The sequence below is a fragment of the Heteronotia binoei genome, chromosome 17 (assembly GCF_032191835.1).
Source record: "Heteronotia binoei isolate CCM8104 ecotype False Entrance Well chromosome 17, APGP_CSIRO_Hbin_v1, whole genome shotgun sequence".
In the NCBI taxonomy this organism is placed as follows: domain Eukaryota; kingdom Metazoa; phylum Chordata; class Lepidosauria; order Squamata; family Gekkonidae; genus Heteronotia; species Heteronotia binoei.
The window spans coordinates 2,808,843-2,832,921 of NC_083239.1; the positions used below are offsets into that span (position 1 = coordinate 2,808,843).

At 43.0% G+C, this 24,079-nt stretch overlaps 1 protein-coding gene across 1 annotated transcript in view; it reads left to right on the forward strand.

The window, feature by feature from the left end:
• Nucleotides 1-24,079, forward strand: part of PPFIBP1 (PPFIA binding protein 1) — a 212,621-nt gene that overhangs the window by 151,714 nt on the left and 36,828 nt on the right. Inside the window, exons 16-21 of the mRNA XM_060258534.1 lie at nucleotides 1,773-1,792; nucleotides 1,907-1,969; nucleotides 6,131-6,367; nucleotides 7,764-7,786; nucleotides 19,622-19,778; nucleotides 21,381-21,413. Coding sequence (XP_060114517.1) covers nucleotides 1,773-1,792; nucleotides 1,907-1,969; nucleotides 6,131-6,367; nucleotides 7,764-7,786; nucleotides 19,622-19,778; nucleotides 21,381-21,413 — 533 coding nt within the window. The remainder of the gene's footprint in view (nucleotides 1-1,772; nucleotides 1,793-1,906; nucleotides 1,970-6,130; nucleotides 6,368-7,763; nucleotides 7,787-19,621; nucleotides 19,779-21,380; nucleotides 21,414-24,079) is intronic.

Here is a 24,079-nt window from a genome sequence, read left to right on the forward strand (position 1 = left end):
GCGATGGACCCAGCCAAAGGGCAAGCCGTCTTAGACTGGGAGGCACCCAAAACTCGGAAACAGTTACAATCCTTCATCGGTTTTTGGAATTTCTACCGTAGTTTCATCCAGGGGTTTGCCCAAATTATGTTACTACTAACAGACCTACTGAAAATGAAAGGCAAGGGGCCGGAAGCGAAATGGCCCGGAGCGAAGTTAGCATGGACTGTCAAATGCCAGGAAGCTTTTGATAGCTTAAAGAGACTATTCACTAGTGAGCCCATATTAATCCACCCTAATGAACTAAAATTATTCGTGGTTCAATGTGACACAAGTGATGTGGCTGTGGGGTGAATTGTAATGCAGCCTGATGAGTGGGGAATGCTCAGACCCTGTGCTTACATTTCCAAAAAGTTTTTCCTAGAGGATTGGTCTGTATGGGACAAGGAGGTATTTGCTGTCAAGTTCGCCCTAGAGACCTGGCGGTCCTGGTTAGAAGGTGCCCGGGTCCCATTTGAGATCTGGATGGATCACAAAAATCTAGAAGCGCTAACGGGCCGCCGAAAGCTAACAGAGAAGCAGATTCAGTGGGCGGGTTTTTTTGCTAAATTTGATTTCAAATTAAAACACATCCTGGGTTCCCAGAACTTTCTAGCAGATGCCCTATCTTAGCTCCCTCAGCACAACAGTCAAAAAGAGGAAGTAATAGACTCGTTAATCTCACCCTCACACTTGGGGGGTGCAGTAACCACCCGCTCACAAAAGCTGCGCCAAGCAATCGAAGATCAGTGGGGAGCTAGCTTGAAAGCTGAGGTGGAGAAGGAGGGAGATGCCAAACTGGAAGGGGTTAAGAAGGGAGAGGGGGCTTTTGGTACAAAGAGAATAAACTGTATGTGCCCGAGAGTTTGTGAAAGGAAGTGCTACAAGGCTGCCATGACAACAAGACGGCCGGACATTTTGGTTACGTAAAAACGCTGCACTTGGTGAATCCGGCAGTTCTGGTGGCTGTTCATGAAAAGGGATATTTCCGAGTATGTGGCTTCCTGCCCAGTCTACCTCATGGCAAAACGGCAGGGAGGGAAGCTCCCAGGACTCCTACAACCATTAGAGTCGGCCACTCGACAGTGGTCGATTGTGTCGTTAGACTTCATTGTGGAACTACCCCCTCTCAGGGAAAAACCATAATTCTGGTAGTAGTGGATACCTTCTCAAAGCAAGCGCATTTCATCCCCTGCTCTAAAATGCCGACGGCCAAGAAACTGGCGCATTCATTTTTCCAACATGTGGTGAAACTACATTCATTTCCTGATAAGTTAATTAGCAACAGAGGGTCTCAGTTCATTGCCAACTTCTGGCAGGAGTTTTGTAAACTAACTCACATCAAGCTGGGGCTTAGTTCAGCCTACCACCCCCAGACGGGCAGGCAGATGGAACAAACAAACGAAGTGCTAGAACAATATTTATGGTGTTTTGTGAATCACCAGCAGTCGAACTGGGTAGAATTACTCCTGTTTGCGGAGTATGGATACAACAACAGTGTGCATAATTCCATAAAGACTACTCCGTTCCTGGTGGTTAATGGGTACGAGGGAAAGTCGTTCCCCTGTTACCGGGAGGGGAATCACTGGAGGCACCCTCCTCTTTCAATAATGGTGGACTCATTTGGGGCAAGCCTGGAATAACATCCAGGAATATCTGGACGCTGACAAGGAATCTTACAAAAACATTATGACAAAAACCACTCCCCCATTTCTGACTTTTAAAGTGGGGAATATGGTATTTTTATCCACTAGGAATCTGCCCCTTCGTACAGGTTGGCGTACAGATTTTTGGGACCCTTGCGCATAAAATGGATTATAAATAAAGTGACTGTAGAATTAGATCTGCCTAAGGTGTTTAATAAAGTTCACTCTGTCTTCCATTCCAGTTTACTCCGAAGGGACCCTGGTGCAACACGTTTGCACCCTTGACCCCCAGCGCCGGACCCGATGTCAGTTGAGAACCAGAATCATCATGAAGTGGAAGAAATCTTAGACATTAGAGTAAAGAGAGGGGTGTTATACTTTTTGATTTGCTGGAAACATTTCCCAAAATCGCATGATTAGTGGGTGGCTAGGACGGATGTAAACGCGCCATTACTAGTCAAAAAGTTCTATACCAAGCACCTACACAAACCCTGGTGGCCGACCTAAAGGAGGGCAGTATGTCAAGCCCGTTTGTTTTATAAGATGGCTGAACAAATGTCAGGCTAATACTCTGGTTCTCCTCCATTATTTACAACCCGGAAAACACGTATGCCTTACCATCTAGTAAAAGAATGTTTATGTTACTGGGGAAGGCATGCTGTGTCTAAAGATGCACTCCCTAAAATTCACAGGCTCCTTATCACTTCGCGCTGTGGTGTGAGAATGCTTTTGTAGTAAAATGGATAGTCACTGCTGTACCCTTTGAACCTTAGATTTGAATGAAGCTCCTTTTGTAATGTTTTATGATACCCTATATATGCACCATATAATTTCTAGTATCTCAGTATTTCCAAGGACCGTGTTCCTTGGGGCACCTTTGAATTCCTAAATAAACCAACCTACTTGAAACAAAATCCTTTTCATTATTGGGAATCTCGGGGCTTGACATGGGCTGGCATTACCGGATTGGCAATTATATTACAAGGCATGTACCTTAATATGGGCGAGAGACTGGATACTATTGAAAAATAAGAGACTGCTGGTCCTAGAAGGCACTGACCTCTCTAGAGGTTGGCATTCATGCATGTGGTACCCAACCCCCTGTAAAAGATACCTTTTTTCTTAGACATGAAATTATAAGAGCTATTTATAGAACCTGGGCCTGGATCAAACCACAAATATATAAGCACACACCGAAGTGGTTATAGAGGCATCTATGCACCCCAATCTAATTAAGTGGGAAGAAATCAGCACCTACGAAACATTACTGGACAAGCAAGGGAATTTGAAAACCCTACTAGATTGGTGGATTAAAATACAAGTCAAGTATAATGGTGTATTCTTCATGCATCTTATGTATAATCATTAACATATATATAACCTGTACTCAACCAAGTATATTTTGCATACAATCACTTTAGTTCAGTTTCAGTTTTTTTCAATTTATATCCCGCCCTTCCTGCCGAAGCGGCTCAGGGCGGCTCACAACATATAAAATCTAACATAAAGTTTGGCTTTAAAATACATCAATTTAGACAATTTAAAACAGTAAAATAATAAAACATATAGAACAAGCGATCTGCCAAAATGATAGATCAGGGGTATCAAACATGCGGCCCAGGGGCTAAATCAGGTCCTCGGAGGGCTCCTATCAGGCCCCCAAGCAACTGGCCGTCATCTGCTTCCTTCTCCCTCTCTCTTGCTTCCTTCTGCATAACAGAAACATAAAGGGGTTTGCTCCTTATTGTGTCAATCACCACAGTACTGCTTCAGTATATATCAACAGAGGTAGAAGAACGAATTGGATAGTTTTTCCCCCTGATAAATGGACTAGGATATGGAATTCACACTCCAATAGATCTAAAATATATGTTTGGTTTCAATTTTTTAAATTGTTTACATTTTGGTATTATTCCACAGTACAATGCAATAAAATAACAAAAACTTATCACCCTCTCTGCTGGAAAAACTTGTGGCCAAATAGGTTCTTATCTACATACCTGGTGGTCTTGCCCTGTAATCCCAAGTATTTTGGAAGGTTACAAAGCAAATTGAAAGGGCACTGAATTTCATGGTACCGTTTACCCCAGAATTCTTATTATTGGACCTTTGGCCCTCTTCTGCTGTTACTAAACAACAGAAGAATTTTATTTCTGTATTAGTAGCTACAGTTAGATTAACTGTTCTGCTAGATGGAAATCATCACTTCTCCCTTCTATTTTATGGCAGGAGAAACTTTGGCACTATTATACTATGGGCAGAATTACAAATAATTTTTTTTAGAATGAATTAAATTCCTCTCCTCGAGAGTATGGAAAAATCTGGGCTCCTATGGTATGTTATTTAAATGATCAAAAAAATCATATCTACCAGCTGGGAATTTGCTTTGATAATTCTGGGTTTTATGATGTAATTTAGGAAATATTTTTTTTTTATTTTCAGTGTTTGATTTTGTATTTACTGTATGAGCTTTTTAGTTAAAAAAAATTAAAGAGTGGACGATGCTTATCCCTCCTGCAGCAGTAATGCAAATCAGCTGCTATAGTGGAAGGAATGCCCTTCTATAAAGGAGGTATTCTATATTTTTAAGATATTGGGCCATGTTCATAGTATATCTGTATTTTTCAGGAACCATAAAATTTGGTATCAGAAATATAAACTTTATAAAGGACACAGACAAACACAATTAAAGAATTTTTTTTTTAAAAAAAAAATTAAAATAAAACATGCTTAAAGATCAGCACTCTTGCAATATTTTGTTTATTAATTTAACCAGACACCTCTTGCTCTGTTTAAGTGCACAGATTCTTATCTGGGAGAACCGGTTTTGATTCCCCACTCCTCCACATGCAACTGCTGGAGTGACTTTGGATCAGTCATAACTCTGTCAAAGGCTGTTCTGGAAAGAGCAATTTCCATCAGAGTTCTCAGTTCTATCTACCTTACAGAGTGTCTGTTGTGGGGAGGGGAGGGGAAAGGAGATTGTAAGTCACTCCCAATCCCCCTTCCTGCCAGTTCTGAGGCCTGGCCTCAAGGTCCTCTGCCAACCCAGCACCTGGTTGTGACAGAGACCAAAGTCCTTCTTTGAGAGTCCCCTTGCCAACTGTATGCCTTCCCCCTTCCCTGGACTCCCCTCTTGCAGTAGCGTGGTCTAAGGCGGTTGGGGAAACTATGTGGTACAGAGGGACTACCTTTTTAAACAGACAAAACATTTATTTAAAATTTATAACTAAATACTGGCATTTTTAAATACAGGGTGAACAGAAGTAATAAATGAAAGTAGGTATAAATAACTGAGGGAAAATCTTGCTTCTGAGGGAGGAAAGTCAATGGGGCCATCATAGTTAGTTCCCCAAGTTTCTGTGCCTTTGACCCAGAATATCATAAGACTTAATATATATGACGCTCTTCAGAGTGTTCAAAGTGTGAATAATTTCCATATTTTTTGTAAATTTGAATAACATCACTGTGGGCACACATTATATTACCAAAACCATATTTGTTAAGATAGTGTGGGAGTTGTGAGAAACGTACTTGCAGGGGAGAGTTGCCAGATTCTTAAGCACCTCTCATCTGCACATTCTTCCAGTTTTAAAATTCATCAGGAGCATAGTCTGGGGAGGAAGATTTGCAGAGAGAAGTTGGCAGGAATACATCAGTTATTTCCTTCAAGTGTACCTCTGCCTTGTTTTATGATGGAAACTGGATTGCAAGCCCTGTTTATTTCTGCCCTTTTTTTCTCCCACATTGATGATGGTAAGAGATTGCAACTTGACTGAAGCCACTTCTTGACTTGGAAGCAGGGCTTCTTGGAATGCTGCTCTGTCTGTTAGCTCAGCCAGTAAACCCTTCTTTGCAACGGGGTGAGATCCATGCAGACCTTATTGCCTCATTGCAATATAGAATTTAAAAGGAAAAAAAATCATTTCAGACTCTACATTTCCTCACCTTCCATCTTCCTCCTATGCAAATGGTATTGCAACTTATGTTTAATATTTGAACATATGAAGCTGCCTTATACTGAATCAGACCTTTGGTCCATCAAAGTCAGTATATTCTTCTCAGACTGGCAGCGGCTCTCCAGGGTCTCAAGCTGAGGTTTTTCACACCTATTTGCCTGGACCCTTTTTTGGAAATGCCAGGGATTGAACCTGGGACCTTCTGCTTCCCAAGCAGATGCTCTACCACTGAGCCACCGTCCCTCCCCAATATTTATTTTGATATTTTTCACCTCAGTTTTCTCCTCACTGGGAACCCAATGTGGCTTACAAAGACAGAATATGTATGAAGAAAAAGAGGGAAACCCAAAATACAATAGGCTATATCTGGGATGGTCTTGTACCCACTGTACCAAATGGTCTTGTACCAAAATACAATAGACTATATCTGGGATGGTCTTGTACCCACTGTGCCTGCTGATTCCAGGCCACAGGCTGGAGACATGGGTCATTATCCAAGGCCATGAGACCTTTGGCTGGTATCTCTGGCCATGCTGCAGCTTAAATACTTTCATATGTGTATAGGAAACTGGAAATTCCACCTAGGTACTAGGCAGCTGGCAGAGGTGTTCCCAAGAATCTCCCTTCCTTGCTATAGGATTCAGTTATTAATTTTCATTGTTACTTTGATTGTCTCTAGAATTTCAGCTCTGCAAAAATCAAGCAGCCTGGGGAACCTGAAGAAAGAGCCATCTGAAGTGAGTAGTTCTGTTTGAATTATTTACAGGGTTTTTGGTGTGTATGTACTTTTTTTTTAAAAATGGTGACTCTTTGTCTCCCATCTCCCTCAGTTCTGATCCCTGAGGCTTTCATACATACATATTGTTTGATGGTTGAAATATCAACAGATGAATTGCATGTGTGAAACCACCATGATGGGTCAGACACCACAGAGAGGACTTCAGGTACAATGCTTTTCAAAGGAGGCACTTCATACATCCCACCTGAACATCAAGAGATGGAATACCAAATGATGAAGTAGCAGTAGAGGATTCTCTGGTATTATCTGATATTAATCTTGATTAATAATCAAGATATTAATCTTGATTAATCTTGATTCTCTGATATTAATCTTGGCAGCTTCTTCAGATCATAGTTGGGGAAATGCAGCCATTATTAGAATTGACCTTTAAAAATGATTTTCTTTACAATCCAGAGTAGAAGACAGTTAGAAGAATTATGTGGAAGAAGAAGACCATAGATTTATACCCTGCCTTTCTCTCTGAATCAGAGTCTCAGAGCAGCTTACAATCTCCTTTATGTTCTTCCCCCACAACAGTCACCATATGAGGTGGGTGGGGCTGAGAGAGCTCTCATAGAAGCTGCCCTGTTTTGATTAATTTTAAATTTATATCCTGTTTTTTGACAGAAATACTTAAATTGGCAACAAAAATTACTGTAATTATTATAAAATATTTTGTTATTATAAATTGAATACCACCACTACCTCAAACCATAACTTTTTGTAACTGCAAGCTGTCTTAACTAGGACTATGGAGATGTGACATTCAAATCTCCTAAATAAAATTGGGAGACATTATCTAAAACATTTTTAAGTCACAGTGAACTTACTGGTGAAAAAGCCTGGGGCAATACAGTTTCACATACAGGGGTCACTAGAACAGATCAAGTGTGATTTCAGTGAAAAAAAATTAAGCAAGGGATTTCACCTAAAAAACTGTTTCTCGTGGTGATAAATTCTGCCAAATATGGTGGCATCGGGAAAAAAATTACTTATTGCCTGATCTGAAATCATGGTTAAGAGACAGTTATGGGGAACAGTTTGTGTTCCGTCAAATATATTGTTCTATAAATCTTCGTGGCTTCTGCTCTGCAAGTCATACATATTGGACTTCTCAACCCTGTTTGTTGTGTTGACAAATAAGGGCAGCAATGTCTGTAATCCTTCAGACTAATCATTAATAGAAAATACTTCAAAGACTAAACTGTGAGACTCTGAATAGCTATTCAGTAAAGTGTTAGGGTTGGCTTGATGTAGATAATTTTTAATTGAAATGGGTATCTGTTGAATGAAGGCATCCGTTTACTTACAATACTGAATGCTTATTCCCCCCACCAAAAAAAAAAAAAAGAGAGAGAGAGCCTGCAGAGAAGGCAGAAGAGGTATCATGTCTGTACTTGCATATGTTAACAAAGATACTGTGGGTACAATATGGAGAAAGCCAAACGCTATTAGTTCTCATGAAGCTGTCAGGTTCACTTGATTAGAATCATAGAATTATAGAGTTGGAAGGGATATCTAAGTTCATCTATTCCAGCCCCCTGAACAATGCAGGGAATTCACAAATACCTCTCTCTAAGTTCACAGAATCAGCATTGCTGTCAAATGGCTATCTAGCCTCTAATTAAAAATCTTCAAAGAAGGAGAGCCCACCACCTCCAAAGGAAGCCTGTTCCACTGAGGAACCACTTTGTTAGGAAGTTATTCCTGATGTTTAGTTGAAAACTCTTTTGATTTAATTTCAACCCATTGGTTCTGGTTCACCCTTTTGGGGCAACAGAAAACAACTCCAAACCATCCTCTATATGACTGCTCTTCAAGTCCTTGAAGATGATTATCACATCACCTCTCAGTGATCTCCTCTTCAGGCTAAGCATACCCAGCTCCTTCAGCCTTTCCTCATAGGAATAGTCTCCAGATCGCTCACCATCTTCATTGCCCTCCTCTGGACATGCTCCAGCTTGTCTATAGCCTTAAATTTCAAAATTACATGTTCATTACTACCCAGGGTGCCCACTACTCTTTGTTTTTAATTGGGCATTTATTGCATTTTATTGGAACTTCCAATCTAATCCTATTTAGAAGAAGGTTCTATAGATTTTAATGACCTTGTTTGTTATTGTGTGCGAGAGAGGGCTTGAAAATAACTTCCCGCAATAATTATAATGTTTTCTAGCTCGTAAAATTTTAGGTAGAAGGGTAAACTGCACATACAACTAAACGTTTTTCATGATGGAGCTAAAGGTTTCTAATACCACAGATACTTAAAACACACCTCCATTACAGTTTTTAAAACATTGTCTATTAGGGCTGCCAATCCCCAGGTGGGGGCAGGGGATCCCCTGATTTGGAGACCCTCCCCCCGCTTCAGGGTCATCAGAAAGCGGGGGGGGAGGGGAGGGGAATGTTTGCTGGGAACTCTATTATTCCCTATGGAGATTTATTCCCATAGAAAATCATGGAGAATTGATCCGCGGGTATCTGGGACTCTAGGGCGGCTGTATTTTGGGGTAGAGGCACCAAAATTTCAGTATAACATCTAGTGCCTCTCCCCAAAATACCCCCCAAGTTTCAAAAAGATTGGACCAGGGGGTCCAATTTTATGAGCCCCAAAAGAAGGTGCCCCTATCCTTCATTATTTCCTATGGAAGGAAGGAATTGAAAAGATGTGACGTCCCTTTAAATGTGATGGCCAGAACTCCCTTTGGAGTTCAATTATGCTTGTCACAGCCTTGATCTTGGCTCCACCCCTAATGTCTCCTGGCTCCACCCCCAAAGTCCCCAGATATTTCTTGAATTGGACTTGGCAACCCTATTGTCTATAAAATACATTGGAACTTACTTCTGTTGGGGTACATTTATATTCAGCTTTTCATAACGAATCTGTTTTACATCTGCATTATAACTAATCTGTTTTACATGTACATGTACATTGTTTGTTTCATCTTTACTACATATTCAGTATTACATATTTTCACTGCTTCTACCAAAATTAATTAATTTTGCCATTATTGCATATTTGACAAGTTTATTTCCCATTCTTCTCGGTGTGGACATAGATCTAGTTTTCATTTTGTTGTGTAATAATTCTTCTCACTGTCACCATGTATTTGAATATCTCTTCCAGAATTGTTGGTGATTTGTTAGACAGTATTAAAAGGTAAAGGTAGTCCCCTGTGCAAGCACCAAGCCTTACTGACCCATGGGGGTGATGTCACATCATGACGTTTTTTTGACTTTTTACGGGATGGTTTGCCATTGCCTTCCTCGGTCATCTACACTTTACCCCCCAAAAGCTGGGTTCTCATTTTACCAACCTTGGAAGGATGGAAGGCTGAGTCAGCCTTGAGCCAGCTACCTGAACCCAGCTTACACCAGAATTGAACTCCGGTCATGAGCAGAGCTTGAACTGCAGTACTGCAGCTTACCACTCTGCACCACAGGGCTCCTCATTTGGCAGCATATTCTTAGCTTTCATAGGGAATTTAAATTTTAATATGTTCTGCATTTTCCCATGCATTGCCTTCCCTTTTTTCTCTTTTTCTTTTTTAGAAGTCAAACACATATGAAAAAAGATTTGATCTGTATCTTGGCCTTTCCATCATTTTCCTTTGTAGTTTTTGTCTGGTTTCTCTTTGTTGTTTGGGATGATATGCCATCTAAAAATTTTCTCTTAATGCTTGCCAGCTGTAAATTTGATTTCTTTTCTGCATAAACATTCCCATTAAAGCATAGATATCTCCTCTCTAAAATGCTGCATTCATTTGATCATACATTTTTTCACTTCTGTTTCTAGCTGGAGTGATAACTTTCATATCCATCGTAGTAAATGATCTTTTCATTTTGTAATCAACTGTTCAAACTCAGTCACATCTCTTGACTCTCTACCTTCCATATTAATAATCTTCTTTAATCTTAAAACTGATTGATAATATATCAACCATTGAATATCTTCAATATCTTGCCTTGATTTTCCCTGAAACATTATTTACCTACCATAAGTTAAAATATTGGAACCTGGTTTTCTTGTGGGTTTTTTTGGCCACTGTGACACAGAGTATTGGACTGGATGGACCATTGACTTGATCCAGTAGGACTTCTCTTATGTTCTTATGTTTTAATCTCTCGTGTATAAGTTTCTATTGAGAAGTGGAGAGTTTGAAGAGCTCAGTAAATTCTGGCATGTAAACCAAATTCTCAAAAGTCCATCTCTGATTACATGGCTTCTTTCTGGTGTTATAACTGTTTTGGTTGATTTCTTAATCCAGAAATGAAAGAAAGGAGGGTAATAAAAAGCTTAACTCAAATACTTTAATTAAGAATCTGAAGAAGATGAAGATATTGGATTTATATCCCGCCCTCCACTCCGAAGAGTCTCAGAGCGGCTCTGAGTCACAATCTGGAAGGTTAAATACATACAAATCTGAGGACCAATTAGTGAGAACAATAAATATGGAACATAAACACATAAATAATGCAAAATGATCAAAATACATGCGTTTATTACAGGATAATTTTAAAAAAGGGGCCCAGCTATAGCCTCAACACGAGATAAAATCGTATATTCTATACAAATTGAACTAATGCGACCTAATGCATTTTGGCCTAACAGGCTTTCTTCAGTGGTCAAGCATAAATAGTACACTTAGGCTCAGTATTGCAATAGGTAATACAAATAATTATTCAATGTAGGACTAAGAAGGAAATTAATTGGAAAAGAAAGAAAAAAGTTTCTTTCATTAACAAATTGCATCAAATGCTTACTTGTAAATGTAAAATAGTTTGAAAAATTGAACAGGTTGGCTTACGTATAGTTATCAACTAGGAATAAGGCACATTGTGAAGAAAAATACAACGAGCTCCAGAAAGAGGCTCTGGGTGAGTGCCCCCCCTGCTGTTTTCCCACCCACCCAAGTGAAGACATTACCCCCCCCCCTTCAACAGGAGCTGATCTCTGCCATCTGGAGAGCAGTGTAATTCTGAGCGATCTCCAGCATTCACCTGGAGAATGGCAACAGTGGATCTTCAGGGTCTCTGTGCATTACACAGATCAGTTCCGATCACTTTTATGTAGCTCTACAAGAGGGATTTTTGTGTTCCTGCCTCTGAGCATGCTCAGGGACTCCATCACACATGCTCAGGAGGTCAGGCCTGAGGATCCTGCCAGCTCTCTTCTGACCACTGTGCAGACAAGATTTAGATCCTTAGCTCTCCAGTCAGTGAACTTTTCTCCTTCAATTTCTTCCTTTTTTTCTTTAGTTTCTAACACTGTTCATCCTTTTCGCTTCGCTTCCCCTCATAGTCTTTCTTTGCTGGACTATTATTATTATTACTTTTTTAAAAGCAAGCAGGAGAGTGAGAGGTCAGTTTTGCCTGTTCAGAGGTCTTGGACCCCCCTCCCCCCCCTGCCGTGCTCGAACTTCCTATGTGGCGGTTCTTCAAATGGTGATTTTGGTGCAGCAACAAACTCGTCCTTTTGGACAGACACTCTCTGTGCTTCCTTTGCCTTGGGGAACCCCACTGCGCCAATTCTTGTGTACACTGCCTAAAGTTTGGTGAACACACAAAAAAACACAGGCCGTTCATCTCCAAACAGCCTTACTGACTTTGGTTCTTACAGCTCCCAAAATGGACTCTGGCTCTACTGTGGGGGGTGCCATATCACCAGCTTCAGCATCACCGACTGCTCCACCAACACGGAGTGCATTAGTGCTAGAACCAGAGACCTCAGCTCCAAAATTGAAGCCAAGCTCGACTCCAAAATCATCCTCTGTTTCACCAGCTAAATGCAAGAAGGATAAGGCACAAAAGTCCAAAGAGCACAAGTCTCTCCCAAAGTGGAAGCTCTCTCCGACCCCGCCAGAAGAGTCCTTGAATTGCTTTCGAGATATGTTAACTGCATCGTTGCTGGACCAGATGCCTTCAAGAAAGGTTCCGGCTAAAATTCTGGCATTGCCGCATCAGGTGGACTCCCCGGTCAGAGCTGCAATGTCACAAGCATCTCAGTCTGTTCCCCCTTCCAATTTGGACATTGAGCAGATTGACTTAATGCAGCAGTCACACCACTCCTCTGGTTCTGCTTCAGCACACAGAGTGACTCCTCCTCGATGCCGATCATCAGATTGGGACCCTTCCTGTGCTTCTCCACCTTTGAGGGACCCTGGCCTTCCTCCATGTGACTTTACTATCGGGACCAACATGACAAAGAGCACTTTGCACACTGGTATCCCCCGAGCCCTGCTTCATAGGACCAAAATCAACTGAGCTATCTGTACGGACCTTACCATCCACCGATGCCATGGCTCTCATCTCGGGACCCATCCAATTGGGATCAGTACTCCTGCAGATTGCCTGGTGCCTGTCGGTAGGAGGTACCCCCCAAATGCAGGCAGAAACATTCGGCTCCAACAGCTCTGGTCTGCTCTCCACCAAGACCCAAGCAAGCTTTGACTCCAACATCAGCTCCAAGGCCTCCATCTGAGATGGAATCTTCTTATCTCAAGGAGCTCCATAGCACAGATGAGACAGACTCAGAAATCCTATGGTAACTTGATTAAACGGATGGCCTCCACCCTCAGTCTCTCAATCTAACATCCGCAACCAGAAGTAAATGACCTCATGTTCAACATCATGCACAGCGGTTGCTCTGCCACTAACTAAAGTGATCTTACAGGCAGTTTTAAAGTCCTTTGGGACAAACTGGCTTCCACAGCTGTTTCAATTAAACACCTTGATCATATGTACAAGGTGCAAGACAAAGATGCTGAGTTTCTTTTTTCCCATCTTAAACTGAATTCGATGGTAGTCACCCCGTCATCAAAAGGGAAACACTCTGATTCCTCTCCTCCTGGTAAGGAGGGTAAGAAAATAGACTCCTTTGGGTGCAAGTTTTATTCAATGGCAGCTCTTGGGATCAAGAGCACCAACTACCTCACCTGCCTGGGATGATACCAGTTTGTTTTGTGGGACCAGCTTACGCCTTTTCTTTAGTCCCTTCCCGAGGACCAACACTGTGACTTATTCAGGCTTCAAAAGGAGGACATGTTTGTGGCCAAGTGGCAGGCCAACTCCCCTAAACACAACTCAGTACCTTTTCCAAGGCATTGGTGTCAGTCATCACCCTGCATGGCCACTCCTGGTTGAGGTCCACCAGCTTTAACCAGGACACCAAAGCAGCCATCAAAAACCTCAGCTTCAACAGGGTCAGCTTGTTCCATGCTAGCACCAACACCTCATTGCAAGTCATGGATAAAAGCATAAAGACTTCCAGGACTCTTAGCATCACTTTGTCTTCTAAATCCTATAAGGGCAAATCTTATGGCAGGTCTTGGTCTCGATGATCATCCCAGAGTAGGTTCTCGCCAGACCAGCCATGGCGCAGCAGTCACAAGGCCAGGGTTCCAGACCCTACTATTCTAAGCCCAGATTTCTAGGAAACCAAAGGCAGGTTCATACCAGACAGGCAAGCTCCAGAAAGCAGAATCTTTGACTCCCTAGCTGTCAACTTCCAACAACCAGTCCTTCAACATCTCTCACCCTTGGCTATCTAGCTCTCCCTCTTTTACCATGCTTGGGAGCGCATAACATCAGATCAGTGTGTGCTCTCGTTGCCCAAGAGATGTTCAAGAGATGCCATCAGTTCTGAGGGTTGTCGTCACCCCATCCTCCCAGATCCTTTGTGAGGAAGTCCAGTCCCTTCTCCACAAAGGGGCCATCGAACTAGTCCGTCCAGTTTTCAGGGGTCTTTGGTTTTACTCCTGTTATTTCACAGTCCCCAAGAAGGATGGAGGCTTACACCTGATAATGGACTTGAGAGCCTTGAACAAACACATCACCCACCAGAAGTTCAGGATGACGACACTCTTCCACATCCTCCCACTACTCAACAAGGGAGTCTGGATGGCCATGACTGATTTGCAAGATGCCTTTTTCCACCTAACCATTCAGCACTATCACAGACAATTCCTGTTCTTTACCACTACCAATACACCTTGCTCCCGTTCGGGATCTCTATAGCACCAAGAATGTTTACCAAGACCATGGTAGTGATAGCTGCTCACCTACAACTTCAGGGAATAGTAGTTTCCCCCTACATTAACAAATGGTTGCTGGTAGCCAACTCTCGGGACAGTCTCCTTCTCCATATAGACCAGACCCTGCGAACCTTACAGACTTTAGTGTGCAAAGCCTACGTCACCTTGAAGAGGGCCCAGGCCATCCTCTCAGTGATTGCTCCCATCAAGACCCAATGCAAGGGATCTGTCCATTTCTTACAGAGACTACTCGGCCTCATGGCTACCAAGACAGCTGTCATCACCATGGCAAAGCTCAAGATAAGGCCACTTCAGCTATGGTTTCTATGGACATTTCACCCCACCCCGCCACCCTCCCTCATTGATCCTGACACTACCACAGGATGTTCTTCAATCTCTGATGTGGTGGGAGGATCTCACCAACCTCTCTTCAAGACACCCTGTCCTTCAGAAACCCTCATCATGGATGTCTCTCTGCTAGGCTGGGGCACTCGCCTAGGAAATCTCTCCACAGGAGAGTTATGAAGCCCTTCTGAGTCTTTGCATCACATCAATTACCTGGAGCTTTTGACTATTCAGTTTGCCCTACAATTAATCCTCCCACTTCTTCAAGGGAAAACTGTATCAGTTTTGATGGACAATACCACTGCCTTAATCTACATAAACAGGCAAGGAGGAACGATCTCCAAGAACCTTTGCAGATTGGCAATAGACCTCTAGCTCTGGTGCCAGACCCACAGGATCTTCCTGATTGCATCTCATCTCCCTGGCCAGCAGAACTGTCAAGCAGACTTTCTCAGCGGGGGGGGGGGTGCCCTCCTGCATGAATGGGAACTAAACTGAAACTACTTGGCCCCTCTATTCCACAGGTGGGGTATCCCCAGATAGACATTTCCACCATGCATCAAAATTCAAAATAATAGAGAGCTTCTGTTTCAGGGGAGGGTCAGATCCCTTGACAGGGAAACCATTTGAGCCAGTGGCTACTTGCCCATTTCATCTGCTCTCCTGGAAGACTGCCTTCCTTGTGGCGATCACGTCAACCAGGTGAGTGAGTTTGCAGTCCTCAGACCAGACCCTCCGTATTTGCGATTCCATGAGCAAGGTATAGCTCTTTCAGTGGACATTTTCTTCCAAAGGTAGTCTCAGATTTTCACCATCACTCTGAGTCTATGTTCCCTGCCTTCTTCCCGAACCCTCAGAATCCAGAGGAGAGGGCTCTGTACTCACTGGATGTTAAAAGGGCCCTGCTGTTCTGAACAGGACTAGAGACTTTCACCATTCTAAACGGCTCTTTATCACCTACTTGGGCCTCTCCAAGGGTGATAAGATTTTGCAGCAGAGACTTTCAAAATAGATAACAGAAGCTATAAAACTCTGTTACCTATTGTTGAAAACACCTTTACCTGAGAGACTTTGGGCCCACTCTACCAGGGCGTTAGCCACCACGATGGCCTTCCTCAAAGGGGCAGCCTCATAGGTAACCCCAAGCACCATTGCCAGACCATTGTAATCACTCTGAATCATAAAATCATAGAGTTGGAAGGGACCTCCAGGGACATGTAGTCCAACTCACTGCACAATGCAGGAAACTCACAAACCACTCCCCCTAAATTCACAGGATCTTCATTGCTGTCAGATGGCCATCTAGCCTCTGTTTAAAAACCTCCAAGGGAGGAGAGCCCACCATTTCCTGAGGAAGCCTATTCCACTGAGGAACCGCTCTAATAGTCAGAAAGTTCTTCCTAATGTTGAGCCTAAATGTTCATGAACATTTGAGAATGGCTCTGAGGCATTTGGTTCTACAAACTGCAACACACTGTGATTGTCAGCTTTCTCCTCCAGGTAGGCTACAGCTTGTTATTCTCCCAAGGGTGTAATGCACAGAGACCACAAAGAAGATAAACAGGTTGCTTACCTTTAACTGATGATCTTTGAGTGATCTTCTGTGCAGTCACACCACCCACTTTTCCTCCCCTTTGCTGTCAGTCCATTTGTAGTCCTATTCTTGGTTGGACAGCGGTCAGAAGAAACCGGTGGGGTCTTCATGCTCTGCCTCCTGAGCATGCACGATGGAGTCTCTGAGCATGCTTGGCGGCGGGGGCACAAAAATCCCTGTAGTGGAACTACATAACAGCAATTGAAACTGGTGCAGGCACCATAGATCCCAAGGATGGGAATGCACAGAAGATCACTTTTGGGAAGTAGTGTATGCAAAAGAGATCATGAGGTACTAGTGGACTGTAAACTAAATATGAGCAGTCCAAAACCTTCTCATTGTTTTAGCATGCTGGGGTGAGTCAAGGAGTACCTGGCATAAGAAAATAAATCACATCTTCCCAATGGGACGTGCAGTTGACAAATCTGACAGTCTATGACAGTCTATATGTTTCTCTTTTTTGCTTCATGGAAGCACAGCCAAGCAACGATCTTTTAAAATAAACTAGTCAAAAAACTACAGATTTATAACAGGGGGGTTGGTGGTGAGTAAAAGTAGAAGTGGGGGGAGGTTAGCCTTGACAGCAAGAGCTCACGTCTTCTCCATTGATCTTGATCGTATCAGAACCCACAAGGAGCTTCAGTAAATCAGCCCTCCCCCCCCCATTCACCTGTCAGTTGTATCTCTCCTGTGGGGAAAGAAGTGGGAATGGAGGAATAAATTCTCTCTGTCCTCAGCAAGATAAGTCTAGTGCCTTTAGGAAGACTCCTGTTCAGGCCGCCGTTTCCCCGGAAGCAACTGAACAAAACCAATTTGATCAGAATTAGCAAACTGGCCAGAGAAGATGGAGTTGAAGATTTTGTAATACCACAGGTATTTAAGACCCTTTTAAACCTCCCAGTCTTTGTCTTTGTTTGGTTTGCAATTAATTTTGCAAACGAAATGACCATTAATTCTCTCAAGATGGTGGGAGGCTTCTGTATTGTTCTTTCCATGCTTCTGGTTTAGCCCTCATAATCTTTGTCAGTTAGGAATCAAGGAGCCTTGCTATGCTTTTATATCTCAGATCAACTCAGTGTGGACATACTTTGAGGCTACTTACACGCTAGGTTTGCTATCCATCTTGTTTCATTATTATTGCACATTGTTCTACTTTGCAAAATGCAGAGAGAATACCATTTTTACAAACATTTACCGAGACCACACTAAATGAGATCAGTTCTAAATAACATTGTGCCACATCAGCAAAATTTCTGTTAAGGCAATGTTTCTCAGATGTGTCAAGTTTGGACCTCTTATTTATTTATTTATTTATTTATTTATTTATTTATTTATTTATTTATTTATTTATTTATTTATTTATTTATTTATATTCCGCCCTTCCCACGAGTGGCTCAGGGCGGCTTACTCTAGTCTATGTCCTCCTTTAATCTAGCAACAACTATCAGGATTTTTTTTTTGCTTCATTTATACTCTGCTTTTCTCTCCAATGGAGACCCATAGTGCTTTACGTCATTCTCCTCTGACATTTTCACAACAACAATCCAATGAGACAGGTTCAGTAGAGAGTGTGTGTCTGACCCAGGGTCATCCAGCAAACTTCCATGACAGTGGGGATTCAAACCTGGGTCTTCCTAGTCTTAACACTATTACCGTTTTCGCACACAGCTTACCTCGCGGTCACAATCCTGTTCCCTCCGCAGCGTCTGTCGGATTTCCCACCATCTGCGCCGGAGTTACAGGAAGTGCCACAGCTTTCGCGTAGCAAACGTAAACTGGGTTTTAGCAGTTTACGTTTGCTACGCAAAAACTGCGGCACTTCCTGTAACTTCGGCGCAGATGGTGGGAAATCCGACCGGACGCTGCGGAGGGAACAGGATTGTGGCTGCGAGGTAAGCTGTGTGCGAAAACGGTCTATGACAACTATGGTTGTCAGTTCCATAACTGATTGTTCAGAGAACCTTGGAGTGTCTGCTGCCTGCTAATGGGTCCAAGGTTCTAGATGCTAATCCAGCACTGGTTTTAGAATGGGACATAAAACAAGACCTCTCCGACTCTTCTGCTAAAAAACCATAGCACTTCATTAGTCAGCTTGGGACAATAAAATATGGGGAGAAGCACTTTCATGTCCTCACTCATAAATCCAGGGTGAGTCACTGAGGATTTTCAGATAGAGGGAATTTAACCCACAAGTCTTAATAGGTGAAGGAAGGCTCATTTGCCCTTGGATCCTTCTTCTTGGGAATTTGAACTGCCCTGCCAGGTGTGTTTTATATATTTATTTATTCAGTTTCTATCCTGTCCTCCCCATAAGCGGGCTCAAGATGGGTTATAGAGTCACACAGAAATCACGGCTAAAATAACAATAGAGATTTAACAATAAAATTAACATTAAAATCAATTATGGAACATGCCAGAGCAAGCTTGCCTTGATAACAGACTCGGATGAAGACATCTTAGAGTGGCACAGCTAGGTAGCTTGCAGATTTAAAGAATCAGCACTATCAGCAGAGGGATTTGGACATCTGGTGCCTCAACCAAAAGCCCAGCGAGACAGCTCTGTTTTGTAGGCCTTGCAGAATTGTAATAGGTCCCAAAGCGCCCTGATCTCAAGTAGGAGCTTGTTTCAGAGGCAGGGGCCAAGACTAATCGATGCCCTCCGGGTCTGGGGCAACTAAAAGATTATGATAGCGAGAGTGTAAAGTTCTGCTGAGCACATATGTGGAGAGGTGGTCCCAAAGATACGCAGGTCCGTGGCTGCGTAGGACTTTGAAGGGTAACACCAGAACCTTGAATTTAAGCTTCATTAACTTCAGTATCTAAGCTGGTAATGTATTTTCAACGTCCTGGTATTTTCAAGGTCCAGATAATTCTGTCCACTGCACTGGAATGCTGGCTTTAAAAGCACGTACTGAAACACAGCAGCATGCTCTCATAATTTTTTGATTTGTTTGTCCTGCAATTGTCTCACCAGGTTTTTCTGTTACCTTGCATTACAAATATTTAACTAGATTGCATTCATGGAGTGTCGTTTTTGCAAAGGGATTGTCTTTTGTTCTGCAGAACACTTGAACAGAAAGTATTATTCCTTAATCCATCTGCAGATTCAGTGTTCATTCATTCGTATTCCAACTGTGAGCATGAAGCCTTAACTTCTCTCTTGTCTCTTTCATAACTCCATACTTTAGTGTAGTGAGCATCATATGACAGCAACATCAAGCTTTTTGATATTTCTTTTCAAACAGAGCAAGATGCCTCCAGAGTACAGCAAATACGGAACTCTCCCTCCTAAATCCCCAGATGACAGCGATGCCTTCGGGACCCGTAAAGCCCGATCTTCATTCGGTCGAGGATTTTTCAAGATCAAAAGTAATAAAAGGACAGCAAGTGCACCTAATTTGGGTAGGTAGCCTGAGGTCTAGCCGTGTCACTATACATTTTTAATAGAAGATGCTAGTTTTGTCATTAGAAACCAAACGGAAGCAGGCACTGTCTGAGCCAAAAACCTTTTGGAAGGTGAAGCAAACCTTCAGTCGCTGTTTGTTCCTCAACTTCCGCATAACCTGTCCAGTTTGTGCCACAAGCAGAATATGTTACGCGATTCCATGCCTGTCTGCGCTGTGCATTTTGCAGTGTATGTTGTCTGTGCAGCCTCCCAGCTTTTAAAACAGGGAGGCAAATCATATCAGCAGGAATGACCTTAGGTCACTACAAACTGTTCTTGGTATAACGGAGTAGGCAATGCACAGGTCTTGGGGCACCCTTAAGATGTATCGGCCAACCCAAAATGAGGAAAGCCAGGAATAATGAGGATATCAGTGACAGTCGAGCTACCAAGGGCAGTGTGGGGGGAAACCAAAGTATTGGATTTTTTATGTTGGATAGAGATCATTTGCAAAGGGGAAAGTGTGTTCTTTCCAACCCAACTCTGTTCTTTCCAACCCAGTGCCAGGGTTTGTTGAGACCTTTATTCCCAACTTTTTTGAAAGGCGAATCTTGCTCAAAAGGCATCGATTCTGCCTGTAAACCAAGGTTACAGGAATCCCCACCTGACTATATGAAATTAATAAATAATCGTTCACTAATAAATGATGTGAAAAGCTTGTTTTGTTTCATTGGTTAGGATGTAATATTAAAGCACGGTCTGAACAATTCATGGAAACCAGAAAATCTCCACTATGACTGTAACTGTGTCACAAATGTCCTGCTTTCTGAACCCACCCATATATGTTATTATTGTATTATTATTATTATTATTATTATTATTATTATTATTATTATTATTATTATTATTATTATTATCCTACCCTCCCCTATTGGTTCAGGATGGCTAACAATAGTTAAAACACATAAAAGTTAATTTTTACAGTAAAATCTTTAAAATCATTAAAAAACATCTTAACATATGCAATTTCAGTCCCTAGATGGCGTTGTTATTAATTCTTGGTTAGCGCTGTTTGCTGTAATATCATTAGATGTTATTAAGCGCCATATGTTTATGTCTAGGGTTGGGATAGATATTGGTGCTGTGGAATGGTGAAGTACTGGACACCTCCCTTAGGTGTTAAAGGCCTGCTTAAACGGTATTGTCCTGCAGGCCCTGCAGAATTGTGGCAAATCCCGCAGGGCCCTGATGTTTAGAGGGAGAGCATTCCAGTGGGTAGGGGCCGCCACTGAAAAGGCTCTTGCCCTAATGATAGTGCCCTAATGTGATGTGATGTGGACATTGATCCTGACCTGCATTGCAAGGCTGTTGTTACAAATCTGGTTACTTGGACCGCTCTCTAGTGCTGTATGAAAGCTGAATGAAATACGAAGTATAATATCGAAATATCTATTGCATGTTGTCCCTTCCTGCCATTTGTGCTGGTCCAAAACACCTCAGTTATTGGTGGAGATCAATGGCATGGCTGTTTCTAATCCGGCCTTGTCTTGCTAGTGTTAAATTTTGATATGTCTTATCTTGTTGTCCTCCCTTTTGTGCTGCGTGTGGGATGCCTGAAGATCGCAGTCGAAGTGCAAGTGCGCCCACCTTAGGTACAGTAGACCTGCATGCCTTATCAGCGCCATGCCGTGTAAACCACTAACCTAGGGCTGTGGCTGTGCAAAATGCTACAGCAAAAACCTCTGGATGGGACTGTTGTTTTAATCCGTGTCTTTGCCCTATAATTCTTGCCTCTTAATAATCGCCTGCTGCCTTTTGGTTACTATAACTGGTATTAACAACGTTGCATATGAACAAGAGTCCATGAAATTCCAGAGGCATGCATTTAGCATCAAGAGTTGTATTGTATAGTGGGTTCTAAACATTGATGAGTCACAGGATAAGAGATAACAAGCTCTTTATTTGGTACAGCATGGTATATGGCTGTCCAATCAAGACTGAGGACTAGGCCAACGGGGCCAAACTTATATACATCCCTGGGTTCCTGCGCAAGCACGTTATTGGGTCATTCAAACCGGCGGGGCTTGTGATTGGTCCAGGGCTGCAGAGATTTGTACCCTGCAGCCCATTGTTCCCAAGTCCCCAAGCTCAGTCCATATGGCTCCAATGAGCCAGGCAGGAACGCCCAAAGTGTTCCCTTGAGTCCACATACATAACAAGTTGCAAGCAATGGCAGATGTAAATACTGATGTAAAAAGAGGACTTAAAACTCCTTTCTTCCTCAGGCCGCCCTTACTTTGAAGCAGTTGCTTTAAGGTGGTAGTGAAGGCACTACTTTCATGCTTCCCATTTCAATATGCTGCTGAATAGTATCAAAAAGCAAGTCCTGCTTGGACATATTCCCAGATCCAGGACCACAGTACTGCCCAGTTAATTTGCTTGAGGTCCCTGGAGGAATAGTGGGATAGCAGTGTGCTAGATGGATAGGGTTGTTATTTTTCCACTGCAGTAAGGGATGTGTACATGACGAATCTGGTATGACGTTGAAAGCTGTCACATTTCTGAGTTAAGTGAACAGACTCTAAAACAGGGGTCCTCAAACTACAGCCTGTGGGCCAGATGCGGCCCGCTGAGGACGTTTATGCGGCCCACCGGGTTATGGCAAAATCAGACCGGAAGTGACGTTCGACCTAAACTCGCGTTAGCAATGCACACTTCGGCACTGGGCTGAGGCGGCGGAGACAGAGTGTGAGGTGATACCGAGGTGAGGTGAGTTCCCAGGCCGAGGTGTGTGGTATGGGGAAGGGAGAGAGATGCAGAAGACGGAGAACTGACGGCCCGCGGCCTTGTACAGTAACAGCAGTCCAGCCCTCCAACAGTCTGAGGGACAGTGAACTGGCCCCCTATTTAAAAAGTTTGAGGACCCCTGCTCAAAAACAACCCCACCTCCAAAACCACAGCTGATAGAACTTTCTTCGCCATGTTGTGAGTCATCACCATCTTTTCAGTGTTGTGTTGTGGGTCATCACTGTCGACTCTTGAGAAGGATTTTGTATTGTTATTCTTGTGTCTTTTATTTATTCATTGTTAAATCGCACATGAACGTATTTATGAAATATGCTGCGGTGAAGGCTATGAAGAGGGAATTCTACTCAGCCTCCATCGCATCCGCAGACTCATGCCAAGCTTGATTGTTTAGGGTAATTTGGTCGTTAACATCCCTAATGCTAAGAGGTTCAAATTGTTTCAGAGGCGTTTATGAGGTTTTTCGCGGATAAAGTCCTGTCGCTCCGTCGCGACTTGCCTGCCAATCTTGATGCAGTAAGTGAACTGGACGGCCCCTTGGCCGTCTTTGGGTTGTTTTTGATTCTTTCAATCTGCTTTCCTCTTCCGATGTTGGCAGAGTCCTGAGTGCTGTTAAGCTCACCACCTGCGTTCTTGATCTGTGTCTCTCATGGCTGGTTAAGGCTGGTGCTGAGAGGATCCAGGGCCCTATGAAGGAAATCATCAACCTGTCCCTAGAAATAGGGGTGTTTCCAGAGGGCCTCAAGGAAGCAGTGGTCTTACCACTCTTAAAAAAGCCATCGATGGATCCTTTAGCTCCAACCAATTAGCGCCCAGTTTCAAAGATGCCATTTCTGGGCAAGGTAATTGAGAGAGCGGTGGTCAAGCAGCTTCAGGGCTTTCTGGAGGACACATCGGCACTAGACTCATACCAGTCTGGCCGTGGGACTGAAACTGTCCTGGTTGCTCTAACAGATGACCTTCATAAGCAGCTGGATCAAGGTGGATCAGCACTGTTATTATTGTTAGGCCTTACAGCAGCGTTCAACACAGTTGATTATGCATTGTTGACTCACCACCTCGCCGAAGTAGGAATACTCGGGGTGGCCTTGCAATGACTTTCCTCCTTTCTGCACAGTTGGGGACAGATGGTAGCACAAGGTGAGGATGTGTCCACTAGATATCCCCTTTTGTGTGGGGTTCCACAAGGGACGCTCCTCTCCCCAACGTTATTTAATGTCTATATGCGCCCCCTTGCCCAGCTGGTATGGAGCTCTGGACTGGGATGTCATCAATACGCAGATGACATCCAGCTATATTTGCTGTTGGACAACCGGTCCAAGGCCCTGTAAAGGTAAAGGTGCAATCACCAGTCGTTTCCAACTCTGGGGTGACGTTGCTTTCATAACATTTTCACGGCAGACTTTTTACGGGGTGGTTTGCCATTGCCTTCCCTAGTCATCCCCAGCAGACTGGGTACTCATTTTACCAACCTCGGAAGGATGAAAGGTTGAGTCAACCTGGAGCCGGGCTA